The 21344-nt window shown below is 42.3% G+C and overlaps 1 protein-coding gene across 1 annotated transcript in view; it reads right to left on the bottom strand.

Annotated features, from left to right (window-relative positions):
• The window catches only part of PRDM15 (PR domain containing 15), a 41294-nt gene extending 24474 nt beyond the window's left edge, over positions 1 to 16820 (bottom strand). Inside the window, exons 1-9 of the mRNA XM_014938213.1 lie at positions 16775 to 16820; positions 13385 to 13478; positions 9441 to 9594; positions 8333 to 8585; positions 4373 to 4471; positions 3356 to 3580; positions 2521 to 2656; positions 1238 to 1416; positions 689 to 783 (exon numbers count right to left, since the gene is read on the bottom strand). Of these exons, the coding sequence (XP_014793699.1) occupies positions 689 to 783; positions 1238 to 1416; positions 2521 to 2656; positions 3356 to 3580; positions 4373 to 4471; positions 8333 to 8585; positions 9441 to 9594; positions 13385 to 13478; positions 16775 to 16811 (1272 nt within the window). The 5' untranslated portion in view covers positions 16812 to 16820. The remainder of the gene's footprint in view (positions 1 to 688; positions 784 to 1237; positions 1417 to 2520; positions 2657 to 3355; positions 3581 to 4372; positions 4472 to 8332; positions 8586 to 9440; positions 9595 to 13384; positions 13479 to 16774) is intronic.
• Positions 16821 to 21344: the final 4524 nt, after the last annotated feature.

Here is a 21344-nt window from a genome sequence, read left to right as displayed (position 1 = left end):
GATAACCCCCAATGCAACCCAGTGACAGAATTTTTGAGAAGCAAGATGTAATCTGACTCATCCTCTAGCTCCAAACGCATGTCAACAAATTCACAGCTTAGGAGCTTGATGCTGAGCAGCAATGGAAATATTCACTGATAAGGCCCCACTACAAACATGTTTAATATTTATATGGCAGCAGCACTGAAAGGCCCTCACCAAGAGGCATAGTGTTGCTGTGGTAAGCACTGTACACTTACGTATGTGTGCGCAGCACTTAATGCCACAGCCTTTACCCAGAGAGTTCATACATTAAATAAGGCCATAGGTGGGGATAAATAAAATAGGACAAGCAAACAAGACTGCAACAATCCTATTTAGTACCATAAACTGAAGTCAGATGCTACCTCTAGATGATGGAGGTTCAGGTAACTCCAGCTTGTGTTGCTGTAACTGATGCCTGAAAACAACTTCCTATAGGAAATTCAGAGATTAAAAAGGACTTGTATGTTCAAAAGCGTGTCCACACTTCCCAAATTTATCAGCTGTTCTAACAGAAGATGTTTTCTCTCCCTATCAGTCTTGTCTCACTTATTCACACGGATATCTGCTCAAATTTAATTGACCCAAGCTCTGCAGGCAGCACCTGGAAGTTCACTGTGCATCTTCACCTAACCTCAGAAAGAGACCACCAGTCATTTCCACTCACTTCGTTCCTGCTGTGCTTGTATGAAACATGCTGCTTCAAGCTCTCTTTTCGGCTGAACAGCTTTGCGCATTCCTCACATTTAAATAGTTTGTCACCTGAGGGCATCAATCAAGATAAAATACAATAAAAAAAATTAAGTAGTCAGTGACTGACAATAATCAACTCCAGGTAAGACAGAGGAAACCAAAGCACAAACAGCTGCAAACAAACAGGCGGGCGATGGGAAACTACTAATTCAGGAGATTCAAATAGCGGAATTTAACTTTTTGCAACAATTTCGACAAAAAATTTTGTTTGGTTCTCCCACCCTTTTTAAACTGCTGTTTAAAATATGTACCTAAATTCAAATCTGAAGTACTCCAACTTTCAGCTACTATCTTCTCATGATTTGGTCTGCAAAACTAAGAGTTCTCTAGAGAGAGTTTAAAAAAATAAAGAAAAAAGGGTTCTATTAAAATTATCCCAAAATTTAAGAATAGCTTAGCTCTTCTTTTACTCCAAGCTGGAACCACCAAAATCAATATGCAAGCGAGGCAAAATCAAACCCACCATGAGAACGGATGTGCCTGCTGAGGTTGCTGCTGTTCTGGAAGATCTTACTGCAGATACTGCATTGATAGACTCGCTTGTGCTCCCCAAGTTGTTTTATCAGCTTCCGCCGTATACCATGTCTACTGGAGAGAATTAAACTTCTTTTGAGGGACATGGTGTTTTGGTGATGAGCAAACCTACTGGATTAGAGAAAGAGAGGCAGGGACTGAAAGGTATCCCACAGGTTGCAAGAAAGAGTCCCACCAGCTGGCAAAAGCTAGAGGAGTGTTATGCTCAGCTTCTGGCAGGAGAGGGGAGCCTGGAGCTTCCTCAGTGCCAAGGCACCCTCCTGGCCACCCCCTGGAAGCAGCAGATGTCAGAGTTACAGCTCACTCCAAATTATCTTCACCCAGCACAAACAAGGGAAAAAGCAGCAGCCACCAGCCTCAGAGATTCTCTCTGCAGGCTCCTCAGAGGAACATAAAGGATCTGTTCTGCTTATCCTCTGAAAACATTAGCACCATTTCAGCTTAGAAAGATTGGCAGTTCACATGCAAAAGGCAAATATGATAAGAGGGCAGCAGGGTGCCAAGAAGCAGTACTGTTCTATTTCCCAGCACAACCACCCGCTGGAATGCATTTTTCGATGGCTCTGTGTCTGCTAAGGACTTCATTATATAGCTTTATTGGCTAATTTTGAAAAATCAAGTGCTTTATTATACAAAAAGTAATGCAAAAAGCCAATTTTACTGAGACAAAAAGACATAAAAGATTCTAAATTAATCAAATTATATTTAAAAGTCTCCCTGAGGTTCTGTTAAGCTGAAATTTTCCCCTCCCGTTGCTCTAAATCTGAAGTATCACAAGCAGAAATCAACATGAAGTCATTCATGAGTTAAGATGACAAGCAAAAGTGAATAATAATGGTTAGCATAATTTTTTTTGCAAAAATCTTTTTGCCTGTTTTATCACCAACATTCAACTGGAGTAATATTTCACCTTGCAGCTGCAGGAAGCTTTTGGAAATACACTGAATACAAGCAGTACCATGATGGAAAATAGAAGCCTCACGGCTTATGCTCCGAAATTCTACCACCAATATCTCACCATCTGTGCACCATCCTCCAGTGCACAAGCCATCTTTGTGGAACTCAAAGTGTACTCTTGTAGAAGCAGTATTATCACACAATTTTACGCTAATAAAGAACAGCATCTGTGGGCCCAGAGGTTGAGCAGACCTGTTACATGCTACATAGTCTTAATTAAGTCTAAGAGGAAATTCTGCATCCCAGAGCACTTACTTTGTCACTGAACTGATGCTATTTGTGGTGCCAGGCATCCTTCCTAGAACAAATTCCATAATTCTCTCTTCTGTAGCTGAAGGCAGGGCTACCTCTTCTGGTGGGACCTCAGCTACAACTTCAGCTACATGTTCCTCTGCAAACATGTCATAAAAATACAATGTTAATGTAGATAGCTAAAAATAAAATTTCAAATTCAGGAATTTGATTTTGTAATGAGATGTGGCACTGAACATATTATTTGTCCATGACAAATACTGGCTTGCTAATGAGTAGGTAGCACTTGTAAGACAGAGAAAGTGGCTACTGAATGATAAGTAGGATGTAGCCAACATCTCCTGTGTAGGTATAATTTCTTACCTTTCCAACTTATTACTAAGGGGTCAGTTGATTATGCATCATGAAAATTCCCACTAGAACTTCCCTTTAGTAAGGCAAGACCCTGAAAAAAGCCCCTTTCAAGAATAAACCTTAAGGTAGAGAGAGGAAAGTATCTCCTTTTCAGAGGGAGGATGTTTTCTCTCCTGTTCCCCCTTGCAGAAAGCTAGGCAAGTCTCTCATAACCACTATCCTGTGTTTCTCTGGGCCTCTCTATTACTAAAACCATCACAGGAGAATGCAGGTGATCTAAGTGCAGGTGCTGCAACATTCAGTGTAGAATGTCAGTGTAAACAAGTACCTCAGAGATAATTAAGAAAGTCTGTAAATTGTCTGCTTTAGTGATCTAACTAAAAACCTCCATCTTGTCTCTGTGCTACTTTTTAAGCCTTTCTGAGAGGCATCAAAAGACATATGAGAGGATATGTGCTTAGCATTTTCTTAAGTTTTGTTTTACCTGCAGAGTCTTTATCTTCAATAACGACTAGAGGTATTTCTGCTTTTGCTGTTTTGGGCTTTCTTCCCCGCCTGGCCTTCCTCCTTGACTCTGTACTGGCACTGGCCGCATCACAAATCACTGGCTGCTCCACAGGGGGAGGCTCTGCTGCTTTCTCTGCAACAGCCTCATCTTGGCTGCTTTGGGGGGCACCTTTGGCTTGTTCCAGGTGACTCAGCAAGTGCTCTGGGTGGATGAGAAAGAACAAGAGAGTAAGGAGGAAAGAAACCACCATGAAATACTGAAAGGGATAGATCCAGTTGAAGCCTATCTATTGGGTTAACCCTGCTTAGCAGAGACTCACTTCAAATAATTTCAAAAGCAGCCACAATACCTTACTAAATAAAACAATACAGCCTATTAAACATTGAAATGATTACTCATAGGGACTGAATTTTTAAGAGATTTGTTAGATTTCACTGGAAAAGGTTGCGCTCCCTGATAATGGGTACATTTTACCAAATGCCCAAGTTATTTAGCAGCATAAGTCCCCCTTCCAAAAATGATTCATCAAATGGTCAGAGTTCTTAAATATTCTAAGGTCTTCCAAAAACACATAAAACAGCTGCAAATGAAATGCAGAAAAAAATGTATTTCATTACTTTTACTAAATCTGTGCCATAAATACTAGGACAGACAGTATCACTAAGTATAAACTGGCATCACTGACCTCCTATACCCCTCAAGCAGTTCCCCATCCTTGATATTCTTAACATTCACACGTCATCTTCTAGACAACAGTTTTATTTCTTCTAGATTCAACATCACAGTAGTTTGCCCAGAGGCTGAGCACTGCCATACCCAAAATATCACTATTTTATCTTCCCTGCTACTCTTTTTCTTAAAGGAACACAAAAATTCAAACCTTTATCTTACTGCACCATGGACAGAGTATGGCTTTACAGTGTCCTGCTCTGGAAAAGCAGAATTCCTCTGATGCTTCTCAGTACTCCCTCGTGAATTTCTAGCACTTCTTACCTGTCAGCAGCTGAGGCTCCTGGAAAGCAGAAGAACACACTTTACACGTCCACTGGCTGGGCTCTGCTTCTGCAGCTCCACTGCCTTCTGGAGCATTCACTAAATCACAACAAGAAGAAATGTTGAAAAACTTTGAAAAGGCGAAGTTGGTAAATTCCTGTAGCTTTATTTATCTTGCAATAACTCCCTCAGTATCACAAGTTATGATTTAAGCAGGTAGAGGCCCACAGGGGCAGCTGGGACCGCTTCAGGATTTTCCAAACATGAGCACTTGAAACATCAGAACAGATGAGAAATCAGAAAAGAAACTAAAGGATGCCAGGAAAGAACATCAGTGCTCTTGTAAAGTCTTGAAGGTCTCTTTATAACTTTCTAAAGGAATGTGATTATCAAAGGCACAACATAAAGCAATTTTTAGCACCTTTAAAACATGGTTACCAGTCCTCTTCTGGGTCAGTTGAGGACAGAAGCAGGAGAAGCCTCCTTGCCTCTCTGAAGAGCATTGCAGAGTAAGAACATTTGGATTAACAGAAGTAAGGGTAAGGACAATGAAAATCTGATTTTGAGTAGTTTCATTAATTAGATCTTCTATGAAACCACTGTATTTATGGTTTAATTAACATATCAGCTTACACCAGATAAAGAAAATTAGAGGGAAAATGGAACTGGAATGAGGGAAAAAAAAAAATAAAAGAGGAAAACAGCTACTCTTTTCACAATCCATTGTCCTTTAGTCCTCAGATGATATGTCTGAATTTGTCAAGAGGATCTGATAAATCTGGACTGGTTCAGAGATTTTTTTGGTAAACTCAAAGCTGAATATTCCGCAGTCTACAAGGAGGATGACACTAAAATTAGGTTAAGTGAATGGCAGCACAGAAGATTCAAACTGTGCCTTGGTTTCTGCCACAGATTACCTGTATGATTGTTAGCAAGTCAGTTCATCTTTCTGGCTCATCTGTAATGGGATGATAAACTTACTACCTCCTTTTCACTGTTGGTTCTTAAACCAAAGTAAAAGATTCTCTGAGGTAGAGGTTGTTCCCCGCTACAAATTACATTCAGTGTTCTGCACTACAGAGGTGTGATACCATGCATGCCACAATAAACACATAAAACATGACTAGACAATTCAACAACAGAACTTCCTTCTTCATGGGCTACATAATCTTCTTATCTTAAGAGCTCTGCCAGGGAGACCAAAACCAGCAAACCTAAACACCAAGATTCTGAGTAATTTAAAAAAAAAAAAAAAAAAAAAGTCAGACTCATAAGCAACATGTAAGCTACTGTACCGATTTCATGAAGTTGCAGGCTAGTAAAAATGAAAAAGCACTACCTGCAAAACTGAAGTCTGTCTGGGAAAATTGTCCCTGATCCTGCGCTTCCCTTGCTCCTTAGCTGCCTCAAGCAGTAAACCTAGAAACCCTAGGTGTGCCCTGGTTTGCCAGAAAGAGTCAAGTCCTGTTTAAGTTCCCACTTCTTCAGGCTTCCACGACAGCTGCAGGGCAACCCAGTTTACTTGGAAGCACAGATCTGTCAGTTGACTTAAGGCAAAGAGTCAGAATCAGAATAGGTATATTTTGTTTTGGAAACAACAAACCACTACATCAGTGGGAACATTTTAAGGTTTCCAAAGTATAATAGGCAGCATTTTATTTCTATTGAAGTTGGACTTTCCCATAGTAGGTGAAGGATGTGAGAGGGGCTGTTCAAGTTCTCCATAGTTTGCCCACCACCACACATACGCTTCCCCCTGGAAAAATCAGTGATGCCAAATTTGACGACAACTCCTCAGTCAACTTCAGATTTTAGCTGTAAATGAATGGATCTTCTGATGAATTGCTCTGCACACATTTGCAACAGCTCTCCTCCTCTTCTCTTGGCTACTTTTAGTATTAGTAAGCAAAATTTAGCAAAGTAACCCTTTCAAAGAACAGACCCAGAATGGTTTTCTTTTTATCCTGATCTCTATAGTATATACTTTGAGTTTACTTAATACATAATTTGTGTTAAGTGGGTTCTTAATTTCATTATTCAGCTTATTGGAGACTATGGGGGGGAGGGATTGATTCATAATCAGCCTTGGGGTACAAGTTTCTGGGACACCAGTAGTTGCTTCCTGAGCTGTATGTTCTTTGCCAAGAGTATCTGTATTGCTTATAAGTTTATTTAAATTTGAGTTCCTGTAATCTAGAACAGTCTGAACTCTAATAGGCTTCTGGCATTGTAATTTGGGGATGGTCAGCGTTCTTATTTCCAAACAGCGCTGTTCTTACATTCACTCACAGTCTCACGTTTTCTTCTCAAACCTGATCATCTGAACTATTACATTTTGCATAGAGTCTGAAGATTTTCTTTCAAATTGCCACCACCCCAACACTAACCACCTCCAAAGTCAGAACGCATTTTGGTTTTCATGAAAATCATCTGTCTAAAGGTTTATCAGTGCTTCTGCCCCTTTTTAACTTGCATGTGTATTTTAAGCACTGTACCCATGAAAAGAAAAAGAAAAATCCTGATTTTCAAATCCTCTCTAAAGTAATATTTGCTGAAAGTTATTGAACCATAATATCTGCATAGCAGTGGTACACCTAGCAGCTCTTTAGATCTATATCTGTCCTCTCTCTCCCTTAAAAATTCCACAATTTTGCATACCTGCTGGGTCAGCTGCTGGTATGCTGGATTTCCTAGTTTTTTTATGGGGGATGACAGCTGATGAAGGTTTTGAAGAAATTTTGTTCCCCTCTTTATCAGAGTCCATCACTACCAAGCACATATCTGTGAAAAGGAAAAACAGGTCCTTTTCTTTATTTTCCAGACCCTTTGATTCTCTTGCTCTGTGCTGAGGACCATAGTCTGGAAGTTTTGCCCTGTAGCAGGCCTGCAAAAAACACTCATGTAAAATCCTAACCAGAACATTCGTATGCCCAAATCTCATACACTGTGATTTCATATTGTGGAGTGTATAGTGGAAGTGCTCAAAAAGAAAGTAGGATATACCTAAACAATATTTTTAAATACCCATATGCACACAAAAATACATGAACAGATTAAAATAAAGAGGAAAAAGATGAAACCTCTCAGTTAAAACCAACTGGAAACATCTTACAATTCAGAAACCTGTTAACCACATTGATTCAGCTGTAGCACTTAGGACTGTGCTTACCATCAAGATCAGCCCTAAAGCATGCTGATGGCAATGGTCTCTCCCCAAGCCATTTGTCACCCCAAATTATACTCGGGATAGCAGTAATCCCATTCAGGGACTACTCCCAACTCAAGAGCAGAAAGAAACTACCCTTGCAATGCTAAAGGATCATGCCTTTTAGCTATAGAAATACAAAAGTAGAAGAAAATGAAGAGGCAGAAGAACAAGACTTCTGCAGGAAATTTTAATTTAGATTCTAAAAAATCTGCTGCCTTTCTTTGCCAATGCACAAGCAATTGTGGAATGGCAGTTCACTCTTGAGTTTTCTTATTCTAGTGGGTCCCACGTAAGGCTGTATAAGACAAAAATAGTTTTTTAGAACTGTATAACAGTTCTGAGTAAAACCAAAACATTTTCACTACAACTGAAAAAGAATGGCTTCTTTGGCAAATCTGCATATATGTTCAGACTTATGCTGATACTTAGGTACCTTTGCTCTTCTACCCACAAATGTTTTTGATGCAACCATCAGTTCTTCAGTTAAGAACTATTTATCCAGTTTGTTCACTCAGAAGGGGCTGAATCATCAACTAGGCCATCCGTTTTCAAAGACTCAGATAAATCACGGTGATACATCATCCTTTCTTCTTGCAGGGCAACCACGTATGGAGGTTAGCCTGACTCTAAAGGCTTACAAACTCAGGGTCATAGCCCACTTGATAAACCATACTGTCAACTACAACAGCAGGGGACTATCAGTCCCTATCAGGACTGGGCCCTTAGGAAGGAAAAAAGGCCCCCACACATACCATTGGCAACACTAGTGACCTGCTTCAGCACTGGCTTTTCCATTTTTTTGCCGTAAAAAGCTGCATACCACACTCGCAGCTCAGTTCCTGGTGGGATGTCCCGGGAGGTGGTGAAGTAAATATCATTGTCTTGCTGAAAGGCAGTTAAGTTTTGATGCTCATATTTGGTAGCCGGTCGCACCATCATCATCCAGTTGCAATCATCTTCATTTGAGGTATCAAAATATACCAGGGGCCCACCCTTCTGGAACACCTGCCAAGCGAAACATGCATGCAATAAAACCCTATCAAATAATAACACAAAGTTAAGAAGAATTTTTATTTTCTGCTTTTGCCATTGCTTCTATTCAATGTACATCAGAGACACCTTGCATCAGGCATGTTTCATGTATCAGTCACATCTTCACACGATTAAGTCTGAGACAGACAACCAGGAGCAGGATGGGAACAAACTGAACTTCTACCTTAAGAAATCTTGCTATGGACACCAGTTTCTCACAAAATTTGAATGACCAAATACAGGAGGATAGAGGGGAATCCAAAGAGCAAGCTGTGAAACACCCATCAGCTCAAGTCACATTTCTAAATCTTTACTTCTGGGCTAGGTATTACTGAAGACTAAGACTGAATTCAATTTTTACTGTAGCATTTTTCCTACCAAAACTTGTCAAGAGAAGAATAAAACAAATGCAAGACAAAACCAAATATATTTATTCCGCATGTCCCATAAACTTAATGCATACGTCACTCATTAAGCAAACAAAATCAAACTGAAGACACTCATTAAAACAACTGAAATGAACTGTCATAGTCATTGTCCCTCTTGTACCACCACATGCAGAAGGTAAAAGACAAGCAGTTTCGCTGACTGTACCTCTAACCCTATCCCCTATAAGGTTGTTCACTTCAAACATGAAGAACAAGCCTCTAGTTTGGTTCCTCTGTATCTTGCCCAAAGAATGCTTGTTTAGGTAGTCTCTCATAGGGCATGCCTAAATGAGGTCCCAATTAACCCCTCTACACATATTTTTTTCCCCATAGCGTTAGCATAAATTCATCACGGGTGAAATTGACTCCTTGTTATTGCTTTTCATGCGCCACGTCTTACCTTCAGGGGAAAAACTGACTCTTTTTCCAGCTTGGCAACTCTCTTTGATTCAAAAGGGCCAAACTGGGTACGTTTCACTAGTTGAGTCAGAGCAAATACTCCTTCAGTCCCATCTTCCAATTGTCTTATCTCCAAATTAGAAGGGAGGGATGATCTAAAAATTGGAGAGAGGATTGAGAAAAAAACAACCCAGTTACATGTAGGACAACACTGCAGGAATCCATAGAAGAAAGAAGTTAACATCTATTTCTCCAATCTCCAGTGACAGCAAAGTTTTCTAATGAAAATACCCTAACACCAATGAGGATTTATAAATAAATAGAACTATCAGCAGTGAAGGAGAGCCAAATCAGAGATTACTTGAGAGAGCTCAACCCATGTAAATCCAGGGACCTGACAGGCTACACCTGGGGATGCTGACAGCAGACCAATACCACAGTAAGACCACTCTCTATCACGCTGGAAAGATCACGGGCATCAGGGGAGGTCTCTGATGACTGAAGGAAGGCAAATGTTGCACCCATCTTTAAAAAAGGCCAAAAGGATGATATAAGGAACTACAGGGTTGTTTGGACTCATTTCAGTCCCTGTGATGGAACAAGACTTTTTTGGAGGCATTTATGATGTTTATTTCTCACATGAGAAGGTTACTGTAAACACAGTCACCATGGACTGATTAAGGGTAACACATGCCTGACAAACTGTTTGCCTTTCAGGATAAAATGACGAGGTTTGTGAATGAGGAAAGAGCAGTGGATGTCATCTCCCTTGATTTTAGAAAGGCTTTCAACACTATCTCTGTATCCAAGCAGGGATTTTATGGTCTGGATGAGTACACAACTACTCAAGTAAATAACTTGTTGGGTGGTCAGGTTTAGATGGTCATGATCAATGGTTCTTCACCTGGAGGCCACAACAACCGTGGTACCACAGAAGTCTGTGCTGGGACCTGTACTGTTTAACATCTTTATCAACAACCCAGGAGGGGCAACGGAGTGCACTTTTATCCAATTTTAAGATCGCATTCACCAGGGGACACAGTCCATACATCTGAGGGCAAGACTGTTATCCAGAGGGATATGGAGATATACACCAACAGGAACCACAAGAAATTCCAAGGACAAGAAGAAGTCTTGCACCTGGGAAGGAAGAACCCCAGCCAGTACCATCACCAGGGAGAAAGACCCTGGGGGTCATGGTGGGCAGCAAGCTGACACAAGGCCATAGCAAGTCCCAGCAGCAAAAGGGGTCAAACACATCCTGCATTATATGAATGGGAGCAACCAACAGTTTGAGGCAAGTGATTGTCCACCTCTTCTCTGCACTTGCTGAGTCTATTGCCTCCTGTTTTGGGCTCCCAATATGTGAAAGATATTGACAAACGAGTGAGCTCTGGGAAGGACCACCAGGACAGTCAAGGGCAAAAGCAGTCACCCTGTGAGGAGAGGCTGGGTAAGCAGAGCTTGATCAGCCTGGGGAAGAGATGGCTGTGGGGGTTCAAATAGCCACCTGTGCACACCTACACCAGGGACATCATTGAGATGTAAGGCGCTTCCCGTGGCCTCATGGCAAGAGCAGAAGAGACAATATGCATAAAAATGAAAAACGAGCAGTTCAGCCTGAATAGGTTCTGACTGGAATACCCTGAGACCTCTTCCAAAATGAATTATCCTATGACTCTACAGATCTTTGGTTATGATTATGCTTATTTTAAAAAATAAACTACATCCCTCCCCAAATTAACCTTATATACACAGATCACAGTCCTTAAGATGAAAGCCCTAAGTTTCCCTTTTGTCTTCTAGCTCCTGTATTACAAACATTGATACATGGATCACAAGTGCTTCTGTGTCCCCAGCCTCTCTCATTTACCAAAAAAGCTTCTGAGAACTATATGTAGTAAATATTGTTACTACATATAATAGACAGAGAACATCTTTAAAAAGAAATCATAAGGTTGGAATCACCATATTGTTTTTACAGACACTAAATGCAACCCTGTTTTTTCAGGTCTGTGCTAACAGATGAAAAGCTAAAAATAATCAGGCTACTGACTACTCTAGAGACGCTGACTCTAGCAGATCCACTTTCCTGTCTGGATGAAAAGAAATAAAAGGAGATTGCAATAATAGTGATAAGCAAATTAATTGAAAAAATGCTTCCAGTTTTAATAACAAAATAGGCAATGTTAAAGACAGTTAAGTTTAGGAGATGTTTCTTCAACAGTTCCTTTTCTAACCATGAAGCATCCATTTTATCTTTTCAGTATGACAGGGGAAACAACAACCATGTGGTTAAGCCAAGTAGGCTGGTTTTTAAGAGATTCATATCCAGTTTGTGGTTAAACTTGCCCTCAACCTCAGACAACTCACTCTCTTCAGCTATTGTTCTCCAGGTGTAAAACAAAGGCTGCAATTTTGTTTCTTCTTTCCCTTTCTTATCTTAGCTGTTTTCAGCCATTAACTCTTCAAGAAAATAAATACACTTTTCTGTAACAGCCATTTTTAAACTCGCCTTTCCAATCCACTATCCAGCAGCCCACACTTCCACTAGAGAAAACTTAGCATCAGCATGTCAAAAAAAGGTTGAAAACCAGTGCATGCACCATATTTGCAAATGTTCACAGTTGGAACATCTGGACACTATGGTAATTCTTCACTCTACAAACAAATAAGAGCATTAAATTGCAGGGTGAAAAAAAGAAAAAAAGATGAGGTAAGAAATAATAATTTAACTCATCATTGAATCTGCTTGGTATGGGCTAGAGACTTAACTGCACTGCCTAGTTTCCATGTAAAAGCAAAGCACCTCCATCACCAGTTTTCTATGATTCCTATGGGCATTTTGAAATTTCCCTCAAGAACAAAGCACCTCTAGAGTCAGGGCTGCTAAGAGAATAGTCTCCACTAACACTTGCTGCAGGAAATCATCCATGGTAGGCTTCCAGGCACGGGAAGGTGGTGCCTAGCAGGAGCTGCAGGGAAGGCTCAGAAAAATGACCATGGCTCTTGCATGAGTGCAGCCAGTGTACACTGTGGGACACCAAGAGCATCCTGCCCAGACAAAGAGGGGTCATGGCACCCGCACAACACACCCAGCACTTTCCGTATTTGTTACAAAATGATCCTGGAAATACACAGTATGGCTTACATAGCCAGCATGTGTCAGACTTGCTGCCCACGTGCCTGTATTTTCTGTTTGTGACTTCCCAAGACAAAATATGCAAGCCCTAAGCACACTATATAACACATGAAGCCATCTGAACTCTCTTCTCTTTTCGGATTTCTACTGCATCTTCACGATAGTTATTTTCCTTAGCCTTACATTTTACACCTTAATATGAATTTTGCTGACAATGCCTGATTGCCTTTTTGTAAAGATCACTACTCTGTGTTGTTTTCTCCTAACTAGATTTAGTCTATTTGTTTCTTTTGGCAAGCGTGAATGTTTCTGCTGTGTTATCACAGACTTTCTGACAGAAGCATAACCCCTTATCACTTGTAAAGAATCATAATAATGAGAACAACTTGCTTTGTTTCTCAGTGAAGGAAGTACAGAGGTTACACCAAGCAGGAGGACACAACCATTCATAAGAATGAGGAATCTGCACACCCTTCTCTGAAACTAATACAGTACATCTGAGGAGGGGAAAACGTTGCAGGTACTCAACCAAGTCATGATCCCACCTGACACAATCTGACTTTTTGCCAGAAACCTCAGCAAAGAAGCCAAGTCCTGATGAGCAACAAGTTATTTTTTGGCTTCAATTCAGCAGATCACTTAAGTGTGTGCATCAATTTTTTTATTTAATCAAGGCTGTGTGCATTCCACAGATTGGGACTTTAATTTTCAGTTGTAAGCATGACACCCATTAAATAGCAAGTAAGCTTTAAAGAACTAAAATGGGCGTCAGGCTAGTCAGAAATAACACAAATGTTCCTTACCTTGCCCTGCTCAATACAAAAGAGTCTTTGACTGTCACCACTGGGCCCAGTTCAGGACACTCTGAATCATGGTACAGCCCACAGTCGTCGCACCCTGCAAGGAAGCAGACAGCACACAGAAAGGTTGATGGAAAATACTTTTGTAAGACAGCTGCCTCCCTTTTTTCAAGGGCCAAATACAAAATCTAGCACCAGGCAAAATACTTGCATATAGAGGCAGATGTTTATTTATATTGTTTAAAAGAACATGTATAATTGAACGTCACGTTGATACCTGGCACCTGTGTAGATGAGATAACACACACTGTGATGAGTACTACCAGAAAATTGTTTATATTCTCTCTTAAAGGAAAGTAATTGTCTTACACCCACAGCAAATATTCTGCTTAAAGACGGCATTATTCTTCAAAGTAACATCTAGCACCTAAAGTCACTACCTTCACCAGAATCCAGGCTTTTAGAACCAGCTTGGGTAGTGATCTTTTTAGTGACAGGAGGCATGAGCCCAGTAGCAGCACTGGCATGGACCTCAGCAGGGCACAGGCACACCACGGGAGCCCAGCTCTGCCTGCAGCCGCACTTGGCCTGCTCGTGCTCCTCACACATGGCACAGGCAGAGATAACTCCAAGTTACTTTCTGGTGCCTTTCCAAACAAGTCAGCTGGCTGCGCAATACGCTTTGGCCACCTCTTAATTCACTGCCAGCTTACCTAAATCAACTTTAAGTGGCTGTAAATTACCCAGAACTGAATGGTTCCTAAGAAACGATTTTCAGACCAGGATAATTTGAGGTTTTCTAAAATAAGCCAACTTAACAGGATTTCAAATGCATATACATTGTTTCACTGTGAAAAATAGCTGTCAAACTGCCCTGTCTGGTCAGCGGCTGACACAGCTTAAGAAGAGATCATCACACAGGGGTTATATTCCTGTAGTGTGATTTCCACCTGAGCTCCACACTCACAAGGGCAAGTCAGGTAACCCCAGTAAGGATGCAAAGTAGAGGCTGGTTACACCTTGTTTGGGAAGAGAACAAGACAAAAGCCATTTCATTCCAGACTATGCCCCCTCTGCTAAAGCTACTCTGTACTCCGAACTGGAAACCTCTCCCTCCTAGCATTTGTTCCAGTGAACTAACAAAAGGATTTCTTCTAAAACGTGGAAAAGGGATCCCAAACTACAATGCACAGCTCCACGTTGTTTCTTCATCTGGCAATTAAAACAGTTTAGCAGTGAAAATCCACATACATTTGACAAAGAGCATTATCAGCTCATGCGACCCCCAAGCCCAGCCGCTGCTTCCTATACAGCTGTTTGTGCTACCTTCTGGTGAACCAAGGAACCAAACAACCAGCTTTTCCCATCAGTTTATTTTTCAGCTGAATGCAGCTCCCAGTCCAGTTTGCTGCACGGCACCAGATAGCTGTATCAGAGGAAAGGATCAGTGGGTAAGTGCTATCCACATAGCACCAGCTCCAAAACTAAGCCTACAGCCAAACAGACTCCCTTGTCCTGCGCTGTTTACCTACCTCCCCCTGCCAGCCTCCTTAGGCGTGCCTGTAGCTCACGCAGAGCTCAATATTACTGAAATAATCTGGGCTAAATACAAATTTCCAAAACCAGAGAGGGTGGAGGAGCCACACAGGAACGTGTAAACAAGACTGCAGAAAAGAATCGGATTATCATTCACAAAGGGTTGTCATAACCAATGTGGGACAGGAAGGAATAGCTGGAGCAACAGCTTCTTCAACAGGCTTTACTGCCAAAGGAAACAAGCCATTTGCCATTCCCCTTCTATTTCGACAGCCACTGCACAGGTTCAACAAGGTGCAGACAGCACTGTCCAAAACTACATGCAGAAATAAGCTACACATTTCTCTCACTGCTTTGCGGATGAATGATCAAAGCAGGGGGGGAGTATGATACTAACATTGTGTAGCAAGTCTCTCAAAATCTAAGGGGGGATGCCTTACAGCAGACATTCCCCAAGGCTGTCACACTCACCATATGTGACAGTTTTAAGAGATTACAGTCACAAGAGAATCACAAAACTAAGCATGAGATAAATGGTAAAATACCCTGGGGGGAATATATTCACAAACTTTTACAAAAAATATTGCAAAACTCTTTTATGTCTATGAAATATGTAATCAATGATGTTAACTATGGGAGTGCACAGTATCATTTACAACAGACTTTTTCAGAACATAAACAGTCATCATATCCCACGGGAAAAACTTACAGAGAGTATAAGAAGCTCAAGAAATTCAATGACCAGAGGCTCCACTGGAAGGGTGACAACTGTGTTGTGTAACACCTTCTATCTGTGCAATTAGGGAATGGTATCACATCCTCACCCTTGTTGCTATCCTCCAGGGTCTTTTTATGAAGGGGAAGATAAGGGAACATCACTACTGGTATCTGCAACTCAATTAAAATGTCTATTGAGTCAACAGTATTTTTGAAGGAACCCTGGTGAATCTGTGGTGGAGGGAAAAGTGGAACTTTCTGATATTGTTGCCATAAGGTTGATGTGCAGCTGTGGAACCATCAGGGGTAAAAGACTGTGGATCCATACTCTGCTCTTCCCAGATCAGATTCACAATATGCGGGACCTCTTCGCTCATCCAAGTAGGTGAGCAGACTCTACATCTCTTAACCTTGTTCCACTGTAACACCAGATCCTGCATGTCCAGGCTGGTGAGATGCTGCAGGGCTAGTATGCAACTGGAAAGCAAGCCTACTAGCCAAGATCCATCAAGCATGGGACACTGCCCACCGCACTCCCTGGACACACCAGCCTCTCTTCACACACCATGACCCTGTATCACGGGTCACAGAGCCCAGTCTGTCACACAGGGTTATGTAGAAGGCTGACCACAAAGTTGCATGAAGCGCAGGCCTAGCCACAGGGGCACAAGAAAATGCAATGAATGCCATGAGTGACACTTGTCAGGGCAGTCAGTGCATCTCAAACTGGGCTTATCCAGAGAGAATAACAAGCCTGCATTCTCCTCCTGTGGAGGTGCAGATCTTGAACCCAGGCTAGAGATCGGAGTTCCCCCCAGACACACCTGGCTGCTAAAGCTGGTTGTATAAACAAAGAACTTAGGCTAGTGTTAGGCCTTCAATCTCACTGGCTTCAACCATGAAAAAGCTGTTCTGCTAACTCACATTCAGAGGTCTCTGTGTGTTTGCCAACAAAACCAGGAGAATGTGTATGCTTAAAATGAGCAACCTTCTGTGTACTCCTCCATAAGCTGTTTGAGGTTCCTTTACATAAACACTTTTCTAAATAAAAACTTAGTCTGTTTCAGTCTTCAATTTCAAACTCCCTAAGCAGACAAGTCACATCATGAGAGTTACATCATTTTCCTTTGTAATACTTACAAATAAACATCGTCTCCTCACTGCTATCTTCTGCCATTTTTCAAACCTGCCAAAACACAAAAGATAAAGTTAGTTCTGAATGACTTTTACTCCCTTTATGGAGTAATGTCTGACCCAGAGCATATCCAAATACATCCCTGCAAGAGTATCAGTGGAAAGTTAAAGAAATTGAAGTTGCTAAAAATCCCCGAGTGACCACTGTATCATCAAAAACTAGGAATTCATCCACTTCTTCCCATGAGCAGGCAGGTGTTCAGCCATCTCCAGGAAAGCAGCGCTCCATCACACATAATGGCTACTTGGGAAGTCAAATGCCATCATTCCAAATGACTGACCTCCCTTCTTTTTTCCACAGCTTTTTGTATATTGAGCATGACATCATATGGCATGGAATATCCCTTCAGTCAGTTGGGGTCAGCTGTCCTGACTGTGTCCCCTGCCAACTTCTTGTGCACACCCAGCCTACGCGCTGGCAGAGTGGTCTGAAAAGCAGAAAAGGCTTTGATGCTGTGCAAACGCTGCTCAGCAATAACTAAAACATCTCTGTATTATCCACACTGTTTCCAGCACTACCTGCTGAAAGCACTACCAAGAAATCTACACATTTGGAGGTTCACAGGCATTTCTCTCTGAGGCAATGCTGTGTCTCATGTTCCCCATCCCTCCGCTCGCCAACCTCCAGCCATTCCCGTGGAGCCTCAGAACAAGCAGGACCACAGGACTAATCCAAGCCAGCAACAACCACTGTGGAAACAAGGCCCATCTGGTTCAATGCAACATCTTACTGAAAAGTAGCTTAAAAAAATTTCTCTCTCAAGGACAGATTACTTATTTAATCAGCACAATAATCTTAAGAACCTAAAAACTGCAGATATAATCACACATTTGTTCCCACGGCAAAGGTATACTGTGGTAACAAGCATCAGAAAACCTGGGAAAGCGAATCCCATCCCTGTCATTGATCTTCCATGAAATGGTAATTCACCAGTTTGCTTTCAGCCATAAAATAAGGATAATCTATATTCACTTTGAGAAATCAGTTTTGGCAATATGCATTAAAAACTTGCATAAACACTATTTGTTGCTCCTCAACAAAGTTTAGACAATCTAAATTATGTTTGGCAAGTAGGCTGTCATTACGTATGGCTAAGACTGCAACACAAGGAGCATCTAGAAGAAAGTTTTCCCTTTTCTAACCATGGAAAGGCTCTCGTCCTCTCATCCTTTCAATGCCCCAGTGACAGGCAAAGCAACACGAAGATCATGAGCCACGTCTAAGAGAAAACAAAGCTGCAGAAACAGCAAGCACACTGGTCCAGATGAAAACGGGAAGGAGCAGGAAATTGAAGCTGTCAGAGGGAGGAGGACAAGAGGAGAGAAAATATGAATGAGGACACACTAAGATAGCAGAGCCCTGTTTGAAAATATAAAGCATTTGCTACTACGACCAAAAAAGCCAAGCCAAAGATTTGCATAAGCACAGCTGTTACTTGGGATCAGCACAGGAGCAGGACTCCCTGTTATGAGTCTACTCCTGAATACAGATGCTTCATATGCTCTGCCTGGCCGGGCTGGAAATACGCCTCAGGCTGGAGCCCAGAGCAGCAGCTGCTGCACAGGTACTGTCTCTACTGACTTTTCAGCACAAGCAAAGTCCCTGTCCCACACAATCCCTGTCACTGTTCCAGGAAGGACTGATTGCTGCTGACACCACGATGACACCTGCACCCACCAGGGAGCAACGCAGCTGCCAGCTGCACCCATGCTCCACCTCAAGCCTCCACCAGAAGGAGCAAACAATGCATAGGCTACTCCCAATCCATAGGCTACTCCCAATTAGCAAAGGTCGGTCTGTGGCCACACAGGGATGCGCTGGGTGGAAAGCCAACACGTGAACTGACTGAAATACAAAGGGACACCTAGTAACTGTGGCTCTTGGTCATGGCAGGAGGGATCCTGCTGCACAGTTACCTGGGAAACAGCATAAGGAGGATTTTGGTCACTGCGTCTGAGCACCCTGGCATTGCCCCACTGCCCTCTCCAACTCCACCTCATGTCAACTGCACGATCCCTCATAACACCTGCTTCCCCGCAGAGGGGCTAGCACTGCCCATCTGTAGCACAAGCTAGGCCTTCTTTGGCTATGGCTTTTGGGGACAAAACTCATGTAATAAAACACTTAAACATTCACGTAAAAGCCCAGCGCTGAGCATGAGCAGCAACTCAGGGAATTTCCCAAAAGCTCTTTTCCTGAAGCACTGTGAACAATGCAACAGGTATTCAGGGAAACCCAGAGTATAACTGTGCAAAACAAGCCACAGAAAGCGCATCGTAGGTTGATGCCAAAAATGGTTTGTTTTGCTTTTTAACCAAGATGCTTTGTGCTACTTCAGGAGGTGTACATCCAGTTATTTTTAGATAGTTTGTGTCCTAACAAGACTTTAATCCAAAATATGGCTGAATTAACAAATATTCTTCTCGGTCAACGGTTCAGATGCGCAGAGGACGCAGTGCGGCAGACCAGCAATGCTGCTGTGTGACCTGCTCCTCAAAGGGATTCGCCCTCCAGGACTTTCCCGTGTCGCATCCTTCACAAACAGCAGACTGATGACACGCGACCTTTCAGAAGCAGCGACGTCAGTCTCGTTCTAAGGGCCGTCAGATGAGAATAGCAGCAAAGGGGCGGAGAAACCATAGTGCCATAAATGTTGCTCAAGGTGAGGGGGAGAAAGCGTGAAGGTCCCTCAAACACCCCTCACGCAGTTGATAAGGACACTGCATCTCAGTTATTATCTCCATTAGCGTGATTTTCATTTTTGCAGCGAGTGCTTTCATTTTCCACATCGCAAGATTTCTGATTTGTCATCCATCTTTCCTACGCTCAGCACAGCGGCCTCCTATGCTCCGAAATAAACAGGAACAGATAACGTATTGTGTATCAAATAAACTCACACCTCAACACGCAGGTGCAAAAAAAGAAGTACCTTACATTAGTGCCTGCACCTTGTTGCAAGTTCCTGCATCATCCTTTTTTCCCTGTTCCTACTTTACAGAAAGTGTAAGAAAGGAAGAACAACCCCAAAACAGGCTTAACAATTCTGCTTTGCAGGACACATACTACTTCTCACCCATAGGCTTCCAAATTCCTCACAAACCTCAACAATTTCCCAAGAGTTTTTGAAATAAATTGACATTATGCCACCTGTTCCAGCTGGTAAATGGAGTCACAAAGTGCCACCCTAGCTCCCATGATGGCACTGAAGATAGACTTCAGAGATTTTTTTACCCTCATCTACTGTTGTTCTGGACAAGTCAGATTTTTTTTTTTTTTATTTCAAGCATTTGTATCAGAAAAATATTCCATTAAGTCGCATTGCACATAATCATGTTCTTGTCTTGCAGAGATAATCAGAGCTTTGGGAAATTCCAGGTATTGTTTTCTAAAATAGAGAGCAATCAGTGAATAATCAGGCGAAAACCTACACAGAAGAAATTAAGACCACGGGTACAAAGCCTTATTCTAACTGCAGAAAAAGAGCAGACAATGAGTATTTTCTGCTTGTATAATTAACTGAGCAATTCTGTACCTGAGAGTGGAACATGCAGCTAAGCACACAAACTCCAGCAGCAACACGAACCTCTGAACACACTGAAACTCCAGGGAAGCCAAATGAAGACACTGAGGAGCTGCGAAGTTACACGTATGTGCCCACAGAGTACGGCGTGCAGCGTCAGGGAACCACTTGAGCCAGAAGCTATCCATAAAACGTAAGACCTGGTATAAAAGCATGCCTTCCCCTAGCAAACTGCTGAAGAAAGAAATCAGGCTCCAGTGGGAAATCGAGTAATTCTGATCTTGCAAAGGGATTTAAAAAATGGGTAGGAATTACTAAAATAAACCAAATCAATCTGTATTTGAATCTGACAACAAACAATGTAAAACTGAAGTTTCCCTTTCTTCTTTCTTCAGTTTTCCATTAAAGTTCTGGAGTGGGCTTCTACTCGTGTGCATAACTTGAAAAACACAAGTGGATGGGTGGTACTGCAAATATATGTGCGGGAGCAGAAAATGCACTTAAAAATACCCTTCGTTTTCTTCGTGACGTTAAGCCACATTTGTTCACGCTACCGCTCAAAGTAATGGGAAACTACCTGGCAGAATACCCCGTCAACTACAGCGAGGCCTTGTATTTCTAAGTAATTAGGATCCTGCTATCAGCTGCTGCTGAGAAGGGGGGCGATTTCAGTCCCAGTCGGGGGGAGCGGAGCAGAGAGTAAGAGCGAGTGCTGAGTTTACACCACCCGCCCCCTCCATCAATTCCCGCCACCGCCTTCACCCTGCCCGGGGTGAAATGAAATACGGGAGAAGTTATGTTTTAATGAGAGCCAGCAGCAAACGGGCGCGTTGCAGAGAACCTGTAGGAAGCCCCGCAGGCTGGGGCTTTCTGCCTCCCATCAACACACCCCCCCCTCCTTCCAGAAGGAGCCCGGGCAGGGGTCGGGCAAAGCCGGCACCCCCTCCGCCGGTAAGGGCCGCTTCCCAGACCTGCCTCCTCCTCCTCCCTCCCCT

The sequence above is a fragment of the Calidris pugnax genome, unplaced genomic scaffold (genome assembly GCF_001431845.1).
Source record: "Calidris pugnax isolate Ruff unplaced genomic scaffold, ASM143184v1 scaffold25, whole genome shotgun sequence".
In the NCBI taxonomy this organism is placed as follows: domain Eukaryota; kingdom Metazoa; phylum Chordata; class Aves; order Charadriiformes; family Scolopacidae; genus Calidris; species Calidris pugnax.
Note: the sequence above shows the minus strand (reverse complement) of the source record. Positions and strands in the feature narration are given on the sequence as shown.